General features: G+C 37.4%; 2 protein-coding genes across 4 annotated transcripts; both read right to left on the bottom strand.

The window, feature by feature from the left end:
* Positions 1-158: 158 nt before the first annotated feature.
* Positions 159-4,386, bottom strand: stard14 (START domain containing 14). Its single transcript, XM_015001747.2, has 6 exons — positions 4,067-4,386; positions 3,227-3,374; positions 2,845-2,948; positions 2,639-2,756; positions 2,500-2,552; positions 159-1,246 (listed from the first exon to the last, which is right to left on the bottom strand). The coding sequence occupies exons 1-6, from the start codon at positions 4,223-4,225 to the stop codon at positions 1,040-1,042; spliced, it is 789 nt and encodes a 262-aa protein (XP_014857233.2). The 5' UTR covers positions 4,226-4,386; the 3' UTR covers positions 159-1,039.
* Positions 4,387-9,478: 5,092 nt separating this feature from the next.
* rab41 (RAB41, member RAS oncogene family) lies at positions 9,479-19,030 on the bottom strand. 3 transcript variants are annotated; one of them, XM_015001759.2, is made up of 8 exons: positions 18,858-19,030; positions 17,409-17,467; positions 16,997-17,050; positions 16,044-16,149; positions 15,617-15,728; positions 13,953-14,046; positions 12,035-12,101; positions 9,479-11,247 (listed from the first exon to the last, which is right to left on the bottom strand). In XM_015001759.2, the coding sequence occupies exons 1-8, from the start codon at positions 18,934-18,936 to the stop codon at positions 11,183-11,185; spliced, it is 636 nt and encodes a 211-aa protein (XP_014857245.1). In that variant the 5' UTR covers positions 18,937-19,030; the 3' UTR covers positions 9,479-11,182. The 3 variants fall into 3 exon arrangements, with proteins under 3 accessions (XP_014857245.1, XP_014857254.1, XP_014857269.1); XM_015001768.2 differs by lacking the exon at positions 13,953-14,046 and adding an exon at positions 14,348-14,441 and having other exon boundaries at positions 18,858-19,026; XM_015001783.2 differs by lacking the exons at positions 13,953-14,046; positions 16,044-16,149 and adding exons at positions 14,348-14,441; positions 16,588-16,693 and having other exon boundaries at positions 18,858-19,025.
* Positions 19,031-19,627: the final 597 nt, after the last annotated feature.

The following is a 19,627-nucleotide window of genomic DNA, read 5'->3' on the forward strand; positions in this document are numbered from 1 at the left end:
GATGAATGACCCGGGCTGAAAGCTTTTCTGTGCACTGGAAGAACTGGCACCAGACCTGAGAACGAACTGGTTTGTTCCAGAACGAGTCACAGAACTCGTTCCACTCGGTCTGTAGAGAATCGACCTCGCACGAGGAATCCAGTCAGTAGGGATCACTGTGGTATGTCAGGCTTTGTTTGCTTTATTTTAAAAAAGTCAACCTGAAATATTCTGAGAACATAAAAAAAGAAAAAACAACCTTCAGCCAAACAGGCGTCATTACAATCCTGGCTTCATCAGTTTAGTGTAATAAATAAACTTTACCAAATATTTCACATGGTTTCAACCAAACCCAAATGGTTAACCAATATTACTATTTACATAAAATGTTTCTCTTTGAGGGAATGACTTTGACATATGTTACTCCATTGCACTTCATTTGATTGCACAACTTCTTCATTACACATTGAAGGGGACAAATCTAGCCGGTCAATAATTAACTAGTACATAGTATTTTCCTGAAAAACGGCCAAATTTCTGTCAACATGCTAACATGAAACCTGCGTTGTGTCATTTTAACTGGCCATATGCATGAGTTTAGAAAAGAAAGGTTCTAACAGAAAGTTGCATTTTAGGAATCGAGACTGAGCATGGTCTAATTTTTAGTTTACAGACACCAAAAATATGCCAATATCTAACAGTCGTATTCCGTTTCCTTTCACATTAAGCTTTGTGTTTTTTTTTTTTCCATAAGTAGAAAATAAATACCCTGGCCAAAGACCCGTTGTATTGTGCTTCTTTAAAAATATCCACCACCTCTGTTCCTGTACACAAGCTTAGATTCAAAGAGGTGAATGGTACCTTGATCTGAGCTCTTTTCTGCATTAAGACGTTTGTAAACACTTCATACTTCTGTAAGGCACACTGATATAAAACTGAAGGATTGAGGTGACGTCGCAGAAAGCTGGGAGTCTTAAAGTCTCTCTAAAAAAAAACACTATGTACAGGTCACCCCCACTCTCTCTTATCGGCCACCTTTCCTTTTTCACTTGTGCGACTTTTAGCTGCTGTCTTCAGCGTCCTGACCATCCAGTTTGGAGCTTTCATCCACGTTTTCGAGAGAGTCTGCTCTCTGTATGGACAGCAAGGCGGGGTCCATGTAGGAGAGCTTGCTCTGCTTCGGGTTGAGCCAGGCCTTCACGTCGGGAGAGTTCTTCTTTTTCCACGCCGGGTAGTTCTTTCCCGCCTGGTGCACGCTATTCAACACCTAGATAAGAGATGACGATCAGAACGGCCGCTTTATGACGGAAAAGATTTGTGCCACACCTCCACTCTCAGCAAACAATGCTCAAGGTAAAAAGGTTTACATAAATCACTGCGACAGATTGTATTGAAGGTGGCTCAGTCAAAGGTGAAAGGTTGTGAGAAACTCACTCTTTCACCAAGTGGAAACGTATCAGAGCATGTTAATCTTATGAAAGATACAAAACTATGATCTCTGATCAAACCAGAACTGAGCAGCAGCAGCAGTAAACCACATTTCCTTACAGCACAGCTTACTTACAGTACACTGTGATCAGTTTTCAAATTAAGTTCAGAATATCCACATTACAAGCAAGAACTGATGTAAGGTCATTATATTTGCATACCCAACTGTTTTTGGTAGACCAAAAGTTTAAAATAAGAAAGAAATGTAAAGAGGACAAGGACTAACTTTGAGCAGAAGTCCAACCAAACTGGACATTTGGTTGGTACCAAATGTCCAGTTTCTCTGGCCAAAACTGGGACAGAATGACCAGCAATTGGCTTTGTTGGGTAGTAAGGAAGTTTTTGATAGAATCATTAGAAAATATCTTGTTTTTACACCCAAAACTTTGGTAGAAAATGATTAACACTCCCAATGAATTGAGTATTGAAGTGCATAAATGTCTGATTTGTCTTTCTCCTAATTTTCTTTGTTTTGTCTCTGCTTGTATCACAACTAGGCTGAAGTTGATATGCTTTTTGTTTTTATTTCAGTTTTTCATGCTAGCTCTGACACCCAAGCTCACAAAACGCATTGTTTGCTTATTTTATGATTTTATTACGCCAAACAGCCTAGATTTTGTATCAGCTCCCATTCAAAGTATAACGTCTACCGTCCTCGGAAAGGAGGCGCTTGTATCTCTGCACTTCTGTTTCACTACAGGGCATAAGCAGCTGCAAAAACTTGTAAACGTGTCTCTAAATAGTTTCAGAGACAAGACCTGGGGAACGGGTTCTGCTGGGCGACCAGGTAACACCTCGAGCTGAGATTCTCCTTTGTCAGCAGCGAGTTTTACCTGGACTAGGCCCTTCAGTTGTGTTTCTATGGTTACCATTGTTAAAGACACATGAAACCCGAACTCAGGCCTCTCACATGTGTACATTTTATGTTCTCTTAAGGGACACACTCCCACATTTGTGGAAATGCCGATACACGTTTTGAGACGATTTAAACTAGTGAGGTCTTGATCCGTTTAAATTTGTGGCAGAACTTACCCGAGGAGCGAGGACTTGGGACGCTTTGTTCACCACCCATTTTGGAAGAGAACCTTAAAGAAAAACACACAAATAAGATACAAATGTCTCTGAAAATGTTAGGTAAGGATGTTCAGGATCTGGCTTGGTGTTTTCTTACCTTTTGGGTCAGCTTGTGAAAGATAAATGAAAATACAGCTGTTTGGTCCTGTAGCTTTGATGTAATAACCAGTCAGGATTGACACTGCTCTTACAAATTTGTTTTTTACCGCAAAGTCCTGCAAGCAAGACATGGAAAGTTGCAAAAATAGTGAGAAAAACAGATGTGTGTCCTCTAGATTAAGTTGTTGGGAGGAAGACGCATACCGGGTGTTTGACAGAGAAGTTCATGACAATGTACTCGTCCCCCTTCACCTGCCATGAACGCAGAGTCACCACGTCTCTGTTCTTTATCGGCTTTGGACAGCGCCCTGCGTATGTAGGCGAAAAAGTAAAAACATAAAATTTTCCATTAGTTTCATATCCACGGATCCACGTGTTGTGACAATAAATAGGCTAGTGAAACAAGACGCCACTCAGTCTTCATGGGAAAGTCTGAACAGGAGCAACAGGTTTGTGGAAAGATTAAAAGCAGTGACAATGTCTCACACAGAAGGCTATAAGTAGTGGCTTTTAACTAAGAAAATAAAGCAACTGCAAAACTGTAAAGCAAAACCTTCACTTTAGACTAACAGAAAGGAGTACTCACATGAGTAGTAGCCCACATCCGCATTGTCAGAGAGCCGGGCGATGTCATAACTCTCCATCATGTTGGTGTCCCATTCCTTGCGGTACTGACCGTCATGAATGACGTCGTACATGGTGGCAGCCGGCACATCTTCGATGCTCATTCTGCACTGAAATAGGAACAGCGTTTATTAAAACGTATACGATGACACATCTTTCTAAGCTTTTCATCTTCTACCTCACAAAGAAACAGAGCAATGGATAGGTGTACAAACATTACTAATAAATCAATATACTTGTAAAGACATCATTTTGTGCCATAAATGTGTCTGTTCTCTTATCTTTTGGATTGCATATTACAGCTTGTACTTTAAAACTTTAGAGGTTACATTCTTCAACTTGAAGATGCTTTCGTGGAACTTGGATGACGTCCTCAAAAAACTTGCTTGTTCATCAAGATAAATTGTTGGAACTTATCTCTCTACCTTTCATACAAACAGCAGGCAGCTTTCCTGGAACTTACCTGAACTTAAACTAAACTCACACTTAGCTACATACCTATAATTTCTTTGCAGCCATCATCGAACTTACCTGTAATTTAGGATGCTAAAAAGTAGTAATAAGCTCCATAGAAACGCCAGGTGAGTTTCTTGACAATTACAGATGCATTTTAGGAAAGTTTCTGGAAAATCCTATAAAAGTTTCAGTAGAGCTCCTGGACACTAGACCATGTTTATTATTTACTTCATTTCTGAAGAGGATCTCAGAAGTTTGCTGATTTGAGAAACGCTGATACATTAGCCAACACTCTGGCTTACAAAGGAGCAAAACGTAATTATCACTAGCATTTAAAGTAACTTACCTTGATTTTATGGACTTTGGGTGAGTTGATCCCCTTGTCTGGAAGAACTTCGATCCAAACTTGCCTTCCACTATCGTCATACTTTTTCAGCCAGTTCTCGGAGGCCAAACATTGCCTCTTGAAGTCCTCAAATGCCTCCTCGTTGGGTAAAATACTCATGTTTTGATTATAAAATAAATCTCAGGTCACTTCAGTCCAGTTAGAGCTCCTTCTCCAGACGGTCAGGGTTGTTCTGCGGCTACCTGTCTCTGCGTTGATGCATTTATACGCACCGATCAAGTCGGGCAGGATTCCTGGGTTAATTCCTGAGCCATTCCTCTGAACAATGACAGCCTCTTCCTCTGACGTGAGAGCGCTTCCGGAATCCAGGTGTGCGTAAAAGGAGGGAAAAAAAGGCTAGGCCCCGCCCTAAAACACAGCTCTAAACGCTAACAGCCGCCATTATTTAAACAATAAAACATATTTTCTCCAGGTGGAAACTGATTCTAGAAGACATAAAGAGACTTATTAGAACTGACAGCTAGATTCTTTAATTGTGTCGAGATTGCGGGAGGCTTAACGGAGTGGGTGTGTGAGGATTACTCAGGGTTGATGTAGCCACATCAGACTTTTTACAAAAGTAGGCGTACACTGAAAAAACAAACTGTTAGAATTAACCAGTACATTTTACTCCTTCTAGTTTTAATACTTAAAATGTGCTCAGTTCAAACACAATGTTAAGTTAGTGGTGTTGTTTCATTACGCAGATATATTTGTTAAGTTTTCTTTTGTTAAATGGTGGAAATCAAAGTGTTTGTGAATTACATTTTCACTGATCAGATAAAATATAATTAAAGTTATAAACTCTAATAACACTAGGATTGTATTATAAAGACTTATTTATAACACAAAAAAATTTAAAAAAACAAAAGAAAACTTGTTTAGAGCCAACTTAATTTTTATGATAAATATCTACTGTAGCAATTTGTTGTCATTGTTTAAAAAACACAGTCTATTTTTTGGATTTTGGAATAAAGAAAAATGACAAACTCTACATTTTCCTCTACATATTTATGGTAAATAAATAAAAAAGCAGGTAATTTCCAACCAAGTGATGAGAAAAATAGATCTAAAAAATTACTGGTACTTTTAGTCGCATTTTATTGTGGAAATTCAATGCAGTTATTCCATGAAAAACTACTAAGTATTATTTTATCTATATTTTAAAAATATTAGTTGGTTCTTTATAATTTTTGTCAAGGTTATTAAGAGCCAAAGGTTGTACACTCCTTCACTAGGATAGGAGCATACTTATTATTTCCAAGTCAGGATAAAACATTGTTCAAATATTTCAAACCTACAAGTTAAAGCAATCAATACAAGATATTTGATTAATATAAATACTTTAATAACTACAGCAGTATAATCAATTATCTTTAGTTATTCTTCCATCTGTTGTCTGTTTAAAAGCAACTAGAAAATGTTACTTAAGTAATAAAACTGCATGATTTCAGGAAGGTAAATAACTGAACCACTACAGCTGCAATAATGATATTTATTACAACTGGCCCACATTTGTCTGACTCTTTTCTTTGTTTACCATTAAACAATGTCCCCACAACACTTTCTGACTGTTGTCAGTGAGGACAGAGTCAGTCCAACTGGCCAAGTTTATAACCAGCATTGATGCATGACACATGAAATATGGTGCATTGCATCTAAACATTATTTTCTGATTGCAATATTACACATATTGACATTGCAATGCAATTTGATATATATTGTGCAGCTCCATTAAATGGTAATGCATTTATTTAATTCATTCTAACAACGTGTTATGAAAACATTTCCCTCATCAACGCCTGCCAATATCTGCTGTTTACCCTGAAGCAAAAACTTCCTCTGGGTAAAAAAGATCAGCAACTTGATTTCTTCTACACAGGAACTTTTTAACCACAAGTTATACCAGTTTCAAAAGGACGTCTATAAACATGTCAGCACATGAAATGAAAATATCAGCTGACTGAATCAACATATTCAGTAACATTTTAATCAAAATAATTCTGTAGGACGTAACAGCTGTTGGATATTATGGTTACAAACATATGTTTGGTTAGTTTTTTTGTATTTTATTGACTTATAATCAACATCCCCATAAAATCTGTTTTTATTGTGAAAATTGGGCTGGAATTGTAAATAAAGCAAGGTCATTCCTCTGTCATTCTGTTGTACAATGAATCAGAAAAACTCCCAAATTACTAATCTGAACAACTTTTCTCTGGCTGCTTAAGGGTTATTCTAATAGACGGTGAATAACCGCTCCAGTCGTTGGCAGCCTCTAAAGACACTGGTGTCCTGAGCCTTTTATATGCGTCAGCTGACTGCTAGCTCACAAGACAATTTACCCATTTTTCTTTTGATACAGGTACACACACCAGCTTAAGGAGGTTTCCATCAGCTTATGAAAGCAAATAAAAGCATCTCTAACTTGATTCTGCCACCTTTGTTTGTCATTGCTTTTAGGAAAATGCACATTTTAGGATGGCTTTTCGTAGATTAAACTACTCACTACATGTGTTTACACTACAATCAATTATGTACTTAGCCTAAAGTTACATGTATTCTGCCATGTTTTCTTCCATGTCTTGTTTAATATGTATTTCATTTGTAAAAACTGTTTTAGTGATGTAAATCATACGATGTGTGGACAAAACCCTAACTCTATAACAACAGTCGGCGCATTAATGCAGCTAACTGTGGATCTAAACTAAACTAAACCGTTTTTCATCATGGAAATGAAACATGGTGGATTCTGAGCCTTTTCTTCCATGTGCAAACTGCAAACATGCTTCCTTCTTACCTCTCCTCTATAAAGGCCAGATTAGTGGAGTTCATGACTAATAGTCTTGCTTTCAGCTGCATTGCACATTGTCACAGTCCCACGCTTTCACAAAGCTCCTAGAGCAACCCATTCTTTCACAAATGTTTGTATAAGAAGTCAGAATGTCAAGGAGTTGCGTTTTATCCACACGCGACTATGGAAATGAGGTCTGGAATGGTGACTCAGTAATTTTAAAGAATACTGCTGTATTACACATAAGAATCCTTGATTTTCCAGTCATCTGAGGAAAACCTCTGTTGCACCTTAGGTGACCTACCGTTCTTCCTTGAACAGGTCAGAACAGGTCTACAGGCTGTACAAAACATGTCCATTACATTAGATCAGAGGTTCCCAAACTGTGGGGCCATTGCATGGGGGGCGGGAAGCCGTCCGGATGAAAACAAAACAAAACATGAACGCTGTATGTGCTGGGTTTTTACCTTAGAATGGCCAACTCTCTGTTATTCCTATGTCAATTTGGTCAATTTGATACAGTAGGGGCTTCCAACTTCCATATCTGTGTCCTCTGTTACTTTTATCAGCAGTTAAAACTGTTTAATCCGTTGTTAACATGTTGTAACCTGTTTTTCCGAGCCGCCTTTAAACGCAACATGAGTGCTGCGACGCTCGCGCTGGGTACCTGTGCGGCAGTGAAGGAGACCTGCTGCTGCTGTGCAGAGCTACGCAGGTGTGTTAGAATCATGGCAGCAAACCAGCAAAACGCAAAGAACTTTTCACAGTTTTCCCCCCAAACTAACCGACTGAGTAGGTAATGTTAGCTAAAAGATGACTAGCTAATATCAATACAGAACCTTAAGCTTGTTAACAAGTAGCCTGTAGGCTACTGATGTTGTTGTCTGTGTCCAGCTCCGTACATTCATTTTGTCCCCAACAAAGTCGATCCCCCCCTCCCCACTCACATACGTCCCAGACAGCTATTTGTAATCCATAGGGGCGGTCCCAGAAAATGTTTGGAAACCACATGTGAAAATGGCTGCAAATAGATGCACAGTTGTACAATTTACATCTGTGAAAAGCATTAGTAGAGCATCCTCCACAACCAACAAGAACACAGAAAGTGGTTCTGAATAAGTTAACATCAAAACTCTTGTCTTTTCCAGCAGCCTTTGGAAAAGTACATACAGCAGTAAAACCAGTTCACCAGTGCTGGAACTCAGCTTGCGTTTCTAGGTGACAGGCAAAACTCAGCTTGGGTTGCTAGGTAACGCGTTGGGCTTCACTGGGCCTGCTATGTGAGAGGCAGTGCCTGCTGATTTGTGACGTTACATTATGGAGATTTTGAATAGGTTCAGTTTCCAGGTACCAGAAAAACATGAACTTATTACCAAAAACTGGCTGGATGGTATTTTTTAGGCTCCTGGGATGCTTTTAGACCCGAGTCTCTACTTATTTACTTATACTTATGATGATATTCAAGTATGATGATGATGCAATATTTATACAATGTTAGAACTATATTAAAAGATGCATATAATTCATTTTTAAATAAAACATTTTAATGCTAAAAATGCAATAACAGCTTTTCTTTAGTGAATGCTTGATCATTTGTTACAAAGGTAATATCTGCAGCTTGATATAACATTTTTGACTTAATATTTTATCAAGTCAGCATGTGCTTGACTAAACATTAATACAGTGAAGGGCTCATCTGGTGATTTTAAAAAAATCAACTGGTTAATAATTGGACAACCAAAGGTACTTAGGATGTTGTTTTTCACAGGATTTGAACCAGGTGAAGCTAGAACTATACCACTAAAGGCCTGATAGAACATATTTACATACAAATCTTAAATGCAAAATCAACCTGCCATTTGGGACCAGAGATGGAAATTAGCAAGGTGGCTATAATCTCATGTATTTACTGGTACATTTTTATTAATAATTATTGTCCCAATAAACAAAAACAAACTTGAAAATGTAAATTTCTTTGTACAGCTTTGGTTTAACAGCTCTGTTGTTCCTTCAGCCAAGACCCTTTCTTAAGCGTCTGTATGCTCCAGTTAATAAAAGATTAACTAAATGAGTTGATAATTGATTGGTCACTATTGATTATTGCAGCCCTACCCGAAATGGAAATAATTTTGACAAGCCTTGTGCAAGTCATAGTGAAAATGGGTCGTAATTAGGTCACTTTTGAAGCCAGTTGGTGGTACAGTTTTATTTTAGGGTATAAGAGTAAATAAAAATCCTGATATGAATCAAGTCCTCAATTGAAATTGAAATATAAAAAATGAGGTTAAACTGAATTACTATCCACTGGTTCCAATGTTGGTGTGTTGATTCTTGAAATTCATTCAGAAGAAAGAAAGCTGGTGTTTGTAGTTAGCCACTCCCCTCTGTTGTAAAACTTCATACCATTGATTCAGTGAGTAGTTTCAGTCACACACCCACACAGGGCAGGTTTTTCACATTCAGTTCAGGTGCCACGATTTATTTTTGGAAACAGAAGCCAGGAAATAGTAAAGCATGTCATAGTTTTACTGGTTATGACAGCATTTTTTTTTTTTTTTTACCAACAAGGACATGACAAATTTTACATTTTGGTGAAATATCTTTATTTTATTCCATGTGATAGGCCTACACTTGTTTCAGTAACTCTCCTTTTTATACATAAGATAAGTAATAGTACATTATTCACACAAACATTGCTAAACACGAGTAGACATCATATTTCAAATAGACAGACACAATTCAGAATAGCACAAAGCTGAGTATTTAGTCAGTGAGAAGTAATAGAAGAGCTGCTCAAGATAAACTGTTTGTTCGTGAAGTAAATAAATACCTAAACCTTCGAGTCCGTTTCAAAACGCCCACAATCCCAAACAAGCAACATCAAATGACCAGTGTCCTTTGTTGTGCTCTCTAGTTAATTTTATTAATAGACCGTGTGTGTGTGTGTGTCGAAGCGGTGCTGACTTATAAATGCCACCTTTACGCGGAGCTCTAGCGGAGACACAATAAATAAAGCAAACCTCCAACATGCGTGGCAGCGTCTGTACTTTTGGTCAAGCTCAAGAAGGTCAACTGTAAGTCCAAGTTACAAAATAAATAAATGCATAAAACCAAAACGGTCCCACGCAGGCAATAGCAACACAATAAAGGATGCTGCAACTAACTTCTGTGCACCGTTTATTTTTTTTATTTTTTTACAGCGAGGGTGTTAGTAAGCCGTATCTGAGGACATCTACCTACCTAACAACTCTACAAAAACAACTAGTGAAGCCATGAACCAGTCAACAGGCTCCTCTGATAATTTACAATATTGTGGCTTGATTCAGTGCACAACATGGTGAACAAACAAGCAAGGCATCTGTGTTCTTATCCATAGAAATCCTGCATGGTGAGCATGCTGCATGTTCTTACAATAGTGTGATCAGCACAACACAAACTATCGGTGACGTGGCAGCCACCTCGCAGAGCGACCAGACTCTCCACCAGTAGCTTCCTCAGATGTGTTACGTTAGTATGCGGGCAGCAAATTTAACAACACTGAAAGCTGATAGAGTTTTAACGCACAGCTTAGGGTTAGTAACCAAATATTTCCCTTTCATGAAACTCCCTCATTACTTTTTAACTCGTCCTTTTAAATTTTGACTGATTTGGTCACAACTGGTGAATTTGGCAGCTTTGACAGAGAGAGAACTGCTCCACTTGTCTTTAATGTGAAAGCCTAAGTTTAGTCAGATATATCATCATGGCTTGAAATGATGTACAGTTATGTTTGTACTTCCTCAAAATGTGACAGGAAATATGAAAAAATGATCTGTCCGAGAGATAAAACGTTTCTTCCTTAAATAAAAATAATAAAAAGGGGCTGAGAATTAAACCTCGCAGTCATTTACATATTCCAAAGCAACTTTACAACAACGAGAGAAACAGCACTAACATCCTGGACTGTGCATAAAGTCAAGAGCAGTTAGCTATGTCAGTCTGCAGTCCTATATAATGCCATGCAACTGGATGAAAATCTGAACAGGTTTAACTTATTTGTTGTTTTTAAACATTTGTTTCTGAACTATATTCCCCAAGATAATCAGATTCATTACAGTAATGCACATCCACACGGTTACTCTGAAAAGTCACTGAGTTGAGAAGGGGAGGAAAACAAAAACCAAACAATAAAAAAATAAAAACATCGGTCCTCCGTCCCAGTGGCAGGGTGCCATGGGTGGAGAGTGGCCACTGAGAGACAAGCTGTTGGTGGGGAGGAAACAGGCTGGATGGGGCGAGGTGTACTAGCAGGAGCAGCTGCTCTCGGTTACAGTCATCTCTGGCTGTTTCTCCAATTTGATGTCGATCACTGGGAGAAGCTGAGTTAAGCAACCATGACTCAGATTCTCAAGAGCACACTTTATCACATTATCTGACCCAACCTCTGGGTTTTAAACGCCACCCATTTGGTTGGACCGTTGCATATTGGGTAATTTTGCTTGTGTCCTTATTTCGCCTAATTTTTTTTTAAAAAGCCACTTTGAGTGAAGCTACCCAATACTCTTCAGAATAAGAGTCCACTTTTAAAGATAATCTGTGGAAAAAAAGAGCTTCTCATAAAAACGTTTCAAAGTAAATTTTTTTTTAAATGTTTACAGATTACTTGATTTAAAGCCATAAAATAAAGCATTTGGGCCAAACTTAGCAACAAAACCTTAAATAAATATATGTGAATGGGAATGACTGAATTTATTGTAAAGCTTCGAGTGTGCTGAAAAACGCTGTACAAATCAATTCATTGGAAACCACCATCAAAACTTATTTTTTCAAAAACTACTTCTTACATTTAGACAAGATGATGACTATCCATATCCAAACTGTATTACAACTAAAAGAGTAACTATATACTTCAGCGCTGAAGAATCTAAATTAATGAGTTACAACAACATTTAATTTCCCTTTGGGATTTATAAAGTATCTTTGAACCTGAATTTGAGATATCAGCCTAAAACTGCTGCAGTAAATTACTCCTGGATTAATTTAGGGAAAGGAAACATGTTTTCACAAAAAAGTTGCTTATCGCCACTTTTGGAGTAAAATATGTTTTGCATGTTATGATGATGAATTTTTTGTGGAAAGTATCATGAAAAGGATACTGTCCTCTTTGCTCTTCTCTGGTGTGCTGTCCATCCCGGGCAACGCAGCAGCGACACGTCGGAACAGCTACAAAACAAAGTCAATTAGTCACACAATCAATCGCATTTAAAACCAACTACTGCCGACACTGTCAACGCTTAAAAATTAAATGGAAATCCAATTTGCTAGATTAATATTGATGAAAATACTCATCTTTCAAAATTCAATAAATTCAGGTTGCTCAGTGAGTTTTAATATGATGATGTTCCTGGTGATTTTATATAAATGGTAACAATACTATCATTCTTCTATAGACTCTGAGAAAAATATTTTAGGGGAATTTCACATAACTTTCCTAAATGTTTTGAGAATTTGCTATTAAAATAAAATCTTTTAGCCATCATATTAAAATGAACATGCAAACCAAACTAGAAGGATGAAAGCAGAACATTAGAAGATAGATTCACACCAGAAATTCAGAGCAATTCACCTTATATCCAAATGTAACAAACTACTGAGCAAAAATCACATGGAGAGATCTCCTAAATGTGTCAAACTGCAGATTTACCAAAAGTACAGTTACAAATGTTACACTGTTTTACCACAAACTTTTTATAATTACACTGTTCATAATTTATTTTGATAACAACAAATACGACATTATTTATTTAAGAGATATAGGGTTCCAATATCTGTTCACTAAGAACAGTTTTTTAGTCTCTTTGCTACAAGTCCCCCAAAACATAAAAAGAAAAAAAATAGTTTTTAACTTTGCAGAAATGCAGCTGGAACCTCATATGTACATATTAAAAAAAAAAAAAAAAATCTTTTTTCTTTCTTTCCGACAATAAATCAGACTGTCGACCGTGTTAGAATTAAAAATATATGTTTCTGCAGTAAACATATAGTAAAAGAAATCTTTCATTACTTTCTTTAAAACTAAAAGGTTTTACAGTATATAATACTTTAAATGAATTTACCTGGTAAAACCCAGGTGATTATGTCACGGCTTTGTATTCGTCCATTTAATTCACAACATTTAAGTTGTGTGACTTGAAAAGGAAATTAAACCTTTTCAATATCAGGAAGAGAACAGTCGACCTCCAGATGCCTCAAGTTTCCACGTTGGTCTCTTAAAATAATTATACACTCATAAAATAGAAGCCATTACCCCATAAGCATTATAAAAAATAGCCAGATTACAGTTTCCAAGTGTGCTAAAAGACAAAAACTTTATTTTTGGATGCATTTTTTGTGTATTAAGTAAAAAATATATTGTCAGGCCTTAATGGCTGTTGCTACATTTAAAGGAGGAGAGGGAAAGCTTGGTCTGTGTGGTGGTCGTCACAAAGTCCTGATCGCAGTCACTTCAGGAAGAGATGAAGAGTTGTGCAAGTCTAGAAACGTGACTGAGCTACGCCCGTTCTGTCAGGAGGAATGGGTCAAAACTCCAGCAAACTATTGAGAGAGGCTTCTGGAAAAATACCCAAAATGTTTGACTTCTATGGAACTGTATGTAAACGTTTGAATTAGAAAATAAAAACTGTCTCATTTGAGCATTTAGTAAACTGAAATAATTTTGGTAATCCTTACTATAGTAACCTAAAACAGGATAAGCTTAGTCTGATTTAAGGTCAAGTCTTGTTTATTTATACTTAAACATCTGGCTTTAGCTGTATTTAGAGCGATGCCTTCTTTCTGGAAAGTCCAACAAGCCAAAGTACCACTGCATCAGTGCACCAGGGTGGAACAGAGAAAATGATAGTAGAACCTCTAACAGCAAAATATGCTGAAGTGGAAAGGAAACAGATACAAGATCACAAGTTTTGCACGACAAGTCAAGCACGAGCCAAGCTGTGGCGTCAGAGGAAACGGTGATGGGAGGAGTTACATGTTGACTGTGAAAGCAGAACTAGTCTGAAGAAACAGATATGCTACCTGTTTGACATTGTAGCCAGTCTTTGCGCTGGTTTCAATGAACATGACATTCAGTTCCTTAGCTCTCTGCTCGCCCTCCTCCGTGGTGATCTGTCTGCTCCGGCAGAAGCAGAGGTGGGGAGATGGACGAAAAGAAAGGTATGGAAAGAAACATCGCAAAGAGGAAGAACCAAAAGGAGAAGAAATGAAGAAACAAGAAGAGCTCAACATAAGGGATTAGTTCACAACTGGGACAGAAACAGACAAAAAGAGGTGAAGCTGAAAATTGAAGTCAAACAATTAAAGGAAAACATGGAGGGCTTTACATCCTGGAAATCACAGGCGGGTCTCCCTGCACTACGACACATTACGATCCGTTCAGAACCGTTTCAGGGTTGCACCTGCGGAACACCAACCTGTTTGACGTTATAGCCCGCCTTGGCACTGGTCTCTATGTACATCACATTGAGCTCACGCGCTTTCCTCTCTGCCGCCTCAACAGAAACTTGCCTGCCATGGTCCCAGGGAGGAAAAAGCGGGGAGCAAAAGTATGGTGGAGGAGTGTTGAGGGATAAACATGCATGAAAACAAAAGAAAAAAGCAAAATCAAAATGACAAGGATCAAAACAAAACATAGCAGACATGGAAATCATAAGTATGGCAGTGGAAAAAAACATAAAAACAAAGGGGGAGAACAGAAATATGTTCAAAATACACAAAATGAAAACTACTTGAACCAGTAATAAAAAAAAGTAAAAACAACAATGAAGCCAAAACTGGGTGAAGACAAACGAAGGGAAGAACGCAGGGATCCCAGGCTTCGGCAAACTTCATTCACTGCTAAACAACTGGCTCCAAATAAATACAACCTAATTAAATTACATTTGAGTTTAATGAGTGAAACTTAAATATTATATCAATACAACACACACAGCAGGGCTGGGCAATATGGCTTAAAAACAAAATCTACAATATTTTTAATAGTTTTTCTTGCTTTGTTTTCTAAAATAGAAATAGCAAATGACTGAAAAAAATTTTAAAACGTGTTTTTTATTTCAATCATCTCTTGTGTGAGTTGTATGACAAAATATTAAGGCCAGGCTGTAAGAACTTATGTTTAATTATGAGCATGTTGGTATAATATTAACAGAATAAAGTTGCAATTTAACCAGAAAAAAATTGTCTTAAAATTACAAGAAAAAGTTGTTTCAATGAGAAAAAATATTTTATAAGGTTGTCAAGATCAACATGACTATCTCAGTAAATCCATGATTGTTTCAAAATCCTGCTGCTGATAGTTTAATTCTGATGTGTCAAAAAATTTAATATTTCTATTAAATTCTTTATTCTCCTAATATTTCAACTGTATTCTGGTAAAATTACAACTTTCTCAAAACAAAAGAAAAAAGAAGAATCTTAGCCTGGTCCAAACACTCTGTCAGAGTTGACTGTAAATTAAAGTCCAAATAAACAGAAGCTGTATAACAATGTAATGCATGTCAAATAAGATAACGAGCCTAGAGAGTGAATTAGTGAGAAAACCCCCCACATTTTCTAAAAATGTAATCTTTAAAATCCAAAAATCTCTGACTCAGAGTTGTGTAAATCAAGATTTTGCTTCAGCAAAATTACCTGATGCAAATATGATGTACAGCTAATAAAATGCTAATGTCATGACTGTGTACCTTTTATCTGCCAAGTCTGTTTTGTTTCCAACAAGCATAATAATTACATCACTTCCCCTCTCTGTCCTCACATCATCAATCCATTTGGAGGTTTGCTGGAAAGAATTAAGATCTGCAAATAAAAACAAAACAAAGTTACTGTTCACATTAGCTCCTGCAAATCCAAAAGTCACCAACCATGTTCTTCTACAAATATTTAAACATGAGCATTGGTTGTTGTTGTTTCACTTCAGGACAAAGGTCAGATTGTTTTTATGCAAGCTGGAAGTCGTGTTAATAAGCAGAAATATTTTAAAGATGGAATATAAACATACAGAGAGAAAGTTCTGAAAATATTGCAGAAATTAGAATAGATAAGACACAAATCAGCTTCCTTCCAATAGCTCTCGGCCCCAACAGGAAAGTTATAAGCACAGCCCTGACTCACTGGTGATGTCATAAACAACCACAGCAATGGTAGAGTCACGGATGTAGCTGGGAATTAGGCTACGAAAGCGCTCCTGTCCAGCAGTGTCCCAAAGCTGGAGCCGGACCTGAGGATTGGAACGTCGGGAGAAGAGGACAATAAGAGTAAAGAATAAAGAAAGCCCAGGAAAGAACAACAAGGTGGAGAACGGGACAGACATCAAAGGTCTGCTAGCGAAGCGGCGGAGAAAAATTTTATGAAGCGGTGGCGAGGAATCGTTTAGGTGCAGAAAGCTTAGAGATGACGACTGTTATGCATACGAGACATGTGAAAGAAAACTCGGCTGGATTATTCTTTATCCGAGCCCATGAAGTGACGCTGATAGACACTTATTCTATCAGCCAGATTTAAAACAGCTGTCAGAGGCTTTACTTTAGAATCACAGCTGATGCAAACAGTCTTATCATGCTGCCTGAAAATGATTTGTTACTCCAAATGCTGGGATTTTTTGCCCTTCCACGTCATAAGCGAAGGACAATGAAAGAGGCAAGGCCATGATACCTACTGGCTATGTCATAAACCACCACAGCAGCCGCTGAGTCGCGGATGTAACTGGGGATGAGGCTGCGGAAACGTTCTTGTCCGGCTGTATCCCAGAGCTGCAGCCGAATCTGTGGCCAGCCGTGATACAAACGCGGCACCATGTGTGGGTGAATTTCATGAGCAAGCCAGGGGATGGAAAGGAAACAAAAATGTTTTGAAACGTAACGATGGGAACTAAAAAATATGATCACATTTTTTTTTTCACAAATCAAAATGAATTACAAAAATGTAGGACAGTGCAATACCAAAATGTGAAATGATGAAATGGAAATAAATGGTGGCTACTGAACAGAGAGCAGATGCATGCTTTTTCCTAGGAGCTTAAGAACTCTACCAGTGGGAATGATGAGAGCAGAAAACACAGGGCTTACCGTGCGATCTTCTAGGTACATGGTTTTTGACAAAAAGTCAATACCAATTGTTGCCTGTAGGAGAAGAATGGTGTAAATTAGCACAATTAAAAATTAACATATTTCTCATCCAACATTGAAGATAAGAAAGAAAGTGTTATATTTTATTAAAATCTGTCAGCATGAGGACTGGTTTTCTACAACGTAAATATTTTCTTTCTCTCTCTCTCTCCTTACTACTCAACCAATCATAAGAATAATTGACACTAAAATATTCTTTTATAACAGCCCTACTTCATCTTGATGTTCAAATATAATTGTTTGTATTTGGATTTAATTTGCCTGCTGTGTGAACATAGCCTTGGATTACCATTTTTTCCACAGCAAGTCAGATAATCAGTAAAACATTCAAATCATGCAGTTTTTAATTTACCTGGTAAGTGTTGTCGAAACTGTCATACATAAACCTGGTGATGAGTGAGGTCTTCCCAACTGTACATATAAACACACAATTTCACACACAATTTAGTGACAGTTGAAAAATACAGATAAAATAACAAAGCCCAACTCATGCTGTTAAAATAGAAACCAGACATATATTTTTGTGCCGTCGTTATTAAAGGAAACAGGACCTTTTTGAACGTGAAGTTGCTAATTTGGGCTTGGTTTTCTTTCTGACTGAAATCCAGTGATTCTCTCCCAGTTTCCAACAACAAAGCAAAACACGATTGCTAGTTTGTCCTTGCCAAGAGTTAACTCGGCACACCCCAAACACACTCACACCAAACTCCAGTGTTTAGCATAATTTTGTTGTTGTTTATGTACAATGCCACAATAAATGCATGCACTGATACTGCTTACAAGCGGCCTCTGTTTTACACAATGTGTCGGGCTTTTTTTGGGCTTGTTTTCATAGAGCTGGTTGATTGTTTCTCTCGCGAGATCTAGCAATATCGGTGACAGCATTTGGTGAGTAAATTCAGCAGTGATGGGGAGTGAACTGCTGAACCCACACGCTGAGCTGGCAATAAGGGTGGAGCCACAAAATTTGGAAAATTTAAATGGCTAAACTTGGGAAAAATGGTCCGCAATACGCCACTCTAAAGACAAAGCAATCAAAAAATATTTCAAATATTAATATTGCGGTTGAGCGTGTCTGCCCCAAAGGACCAAGGATAACCGGCGAGGAAGAGGCCGACTAGTTAGCACACACTGGGCGACGTGGCTCTGGCAAATGCTGCCAGCTAATTACTATCTATGTGCTAATGTGGCCAATAAATATACAAAACCTTTATCTTGCTGACTTACAGAGACATTATTAGAAACATTAAATATTCCACAAATGACTGTAGAACTCTCAAAAGTCAGATGCGGGCAGTAGAAACGTCATTATTAAATAACGTTTCTAGCACAGTTAGCTAACAAACTGCTTCTTACAGTGCTGTGCTAGCTACCCTTAAACTGGTGGGATAGTACATAAGGAATTAACTACATGTTTGATATAGTTAGACAACAGGGCATTCATTAATTATTTCCGAGTTAATCGACACATCAAAGCTGTTTCCATTATACTTTATTTTGTCCAACTGTAAGGTGTTTGGCTAGCTTAGCAGGATAACTTAGCTACTCAATGACATCACCAATGTCGAAAAAACTAAAGTTTATCATCCTTTTCATCATTTGTACTCGCGAACATTTTAAGAACGCCTTCACCTACTTATTTAAAATAATATATCACTGTTAGTTTGTGATGCTGATGTGCAACTTTATCTCGTCAGCGAGTGACGAGCTAACGCAAAGCTAGCTGTTAAGCTAATCTTGACACTTCTTTCCACATTTCCTTAAATCTGACATTAACAGTTATTTAAAGAGCCTCGCTTACCGCTCTGTTCACCCAGAAAGACCAACTTAAATTTCCGCAGAGGGTTGCCAAACTCTCCGCCACCGGTCGTGGTTGACATTTTGTTTAAAAAAAATATACAGCTAAAGTAGCAGAGTCGGCTAGTGATGCGATGTCTAGACTGGGGAGCAAACCGAGAATCTTTATCCTGCACTAACCGATGCTTTTGTTTTCTTAAACGCAGAACAGTGAAACAGCGCCACCAAGCGGGAACTTGGGAGAAAAAGCAATATGGTAATATTCAGAATATATTTTTAACATCTGTTAAATGTTAACTTAGCTTAAAATGTTAATTATGTGCTTTAGTTAGTTAGTTACTTAGTTAGTCCTGGATCTCACAAAAAGAGAGATTTTGATATATGTAGAAATACTCGGTTTTCCAAATGCATAATTATACTAAGTATACCACCAAATTATTTTCATTTTTAATTTCCATAAATTAAGAGTTTTCTTTAAATACAATTTAAATCAAATAACACCAGAATACAATAAAATGGAACATATTTTTTGAGTGTATTTGTTTATTTGTAAACAGAAGACATTTATCTCACAGCTGCAAGTTTATTCATTGCTCTAATGACACAAAAATCCACATTAATAACAAATTAAGGTCTGCATTTTCCTATTATAGTCTGCAGACTCTATACTAAGGGACAATTAACAATTTTCCAGTTAAATATATTGACATTCAGAAAAAAGTTACACATACTTTTTCCATAATTGAGCAGTGAGTGTAATTAACAGTAAAAAAT

The sequence above is a fragment of the Poecilia mexicana genome, unplaced genomic scaffold, assembly GCF_051168715.1.
Source record: "Poecilia mexicana isolate PSO_F unplaced genomic scaffold, ASM5116871v1 scaffold_10, whole genome shotgun sequence".
NCBI classification, from domain to species: Eukaryota; Metazoa; Chordata; class Actinopteri; order Cyprinodontiformes; family Poeciliidae; genus Poecilia; species Poecilia mexicana.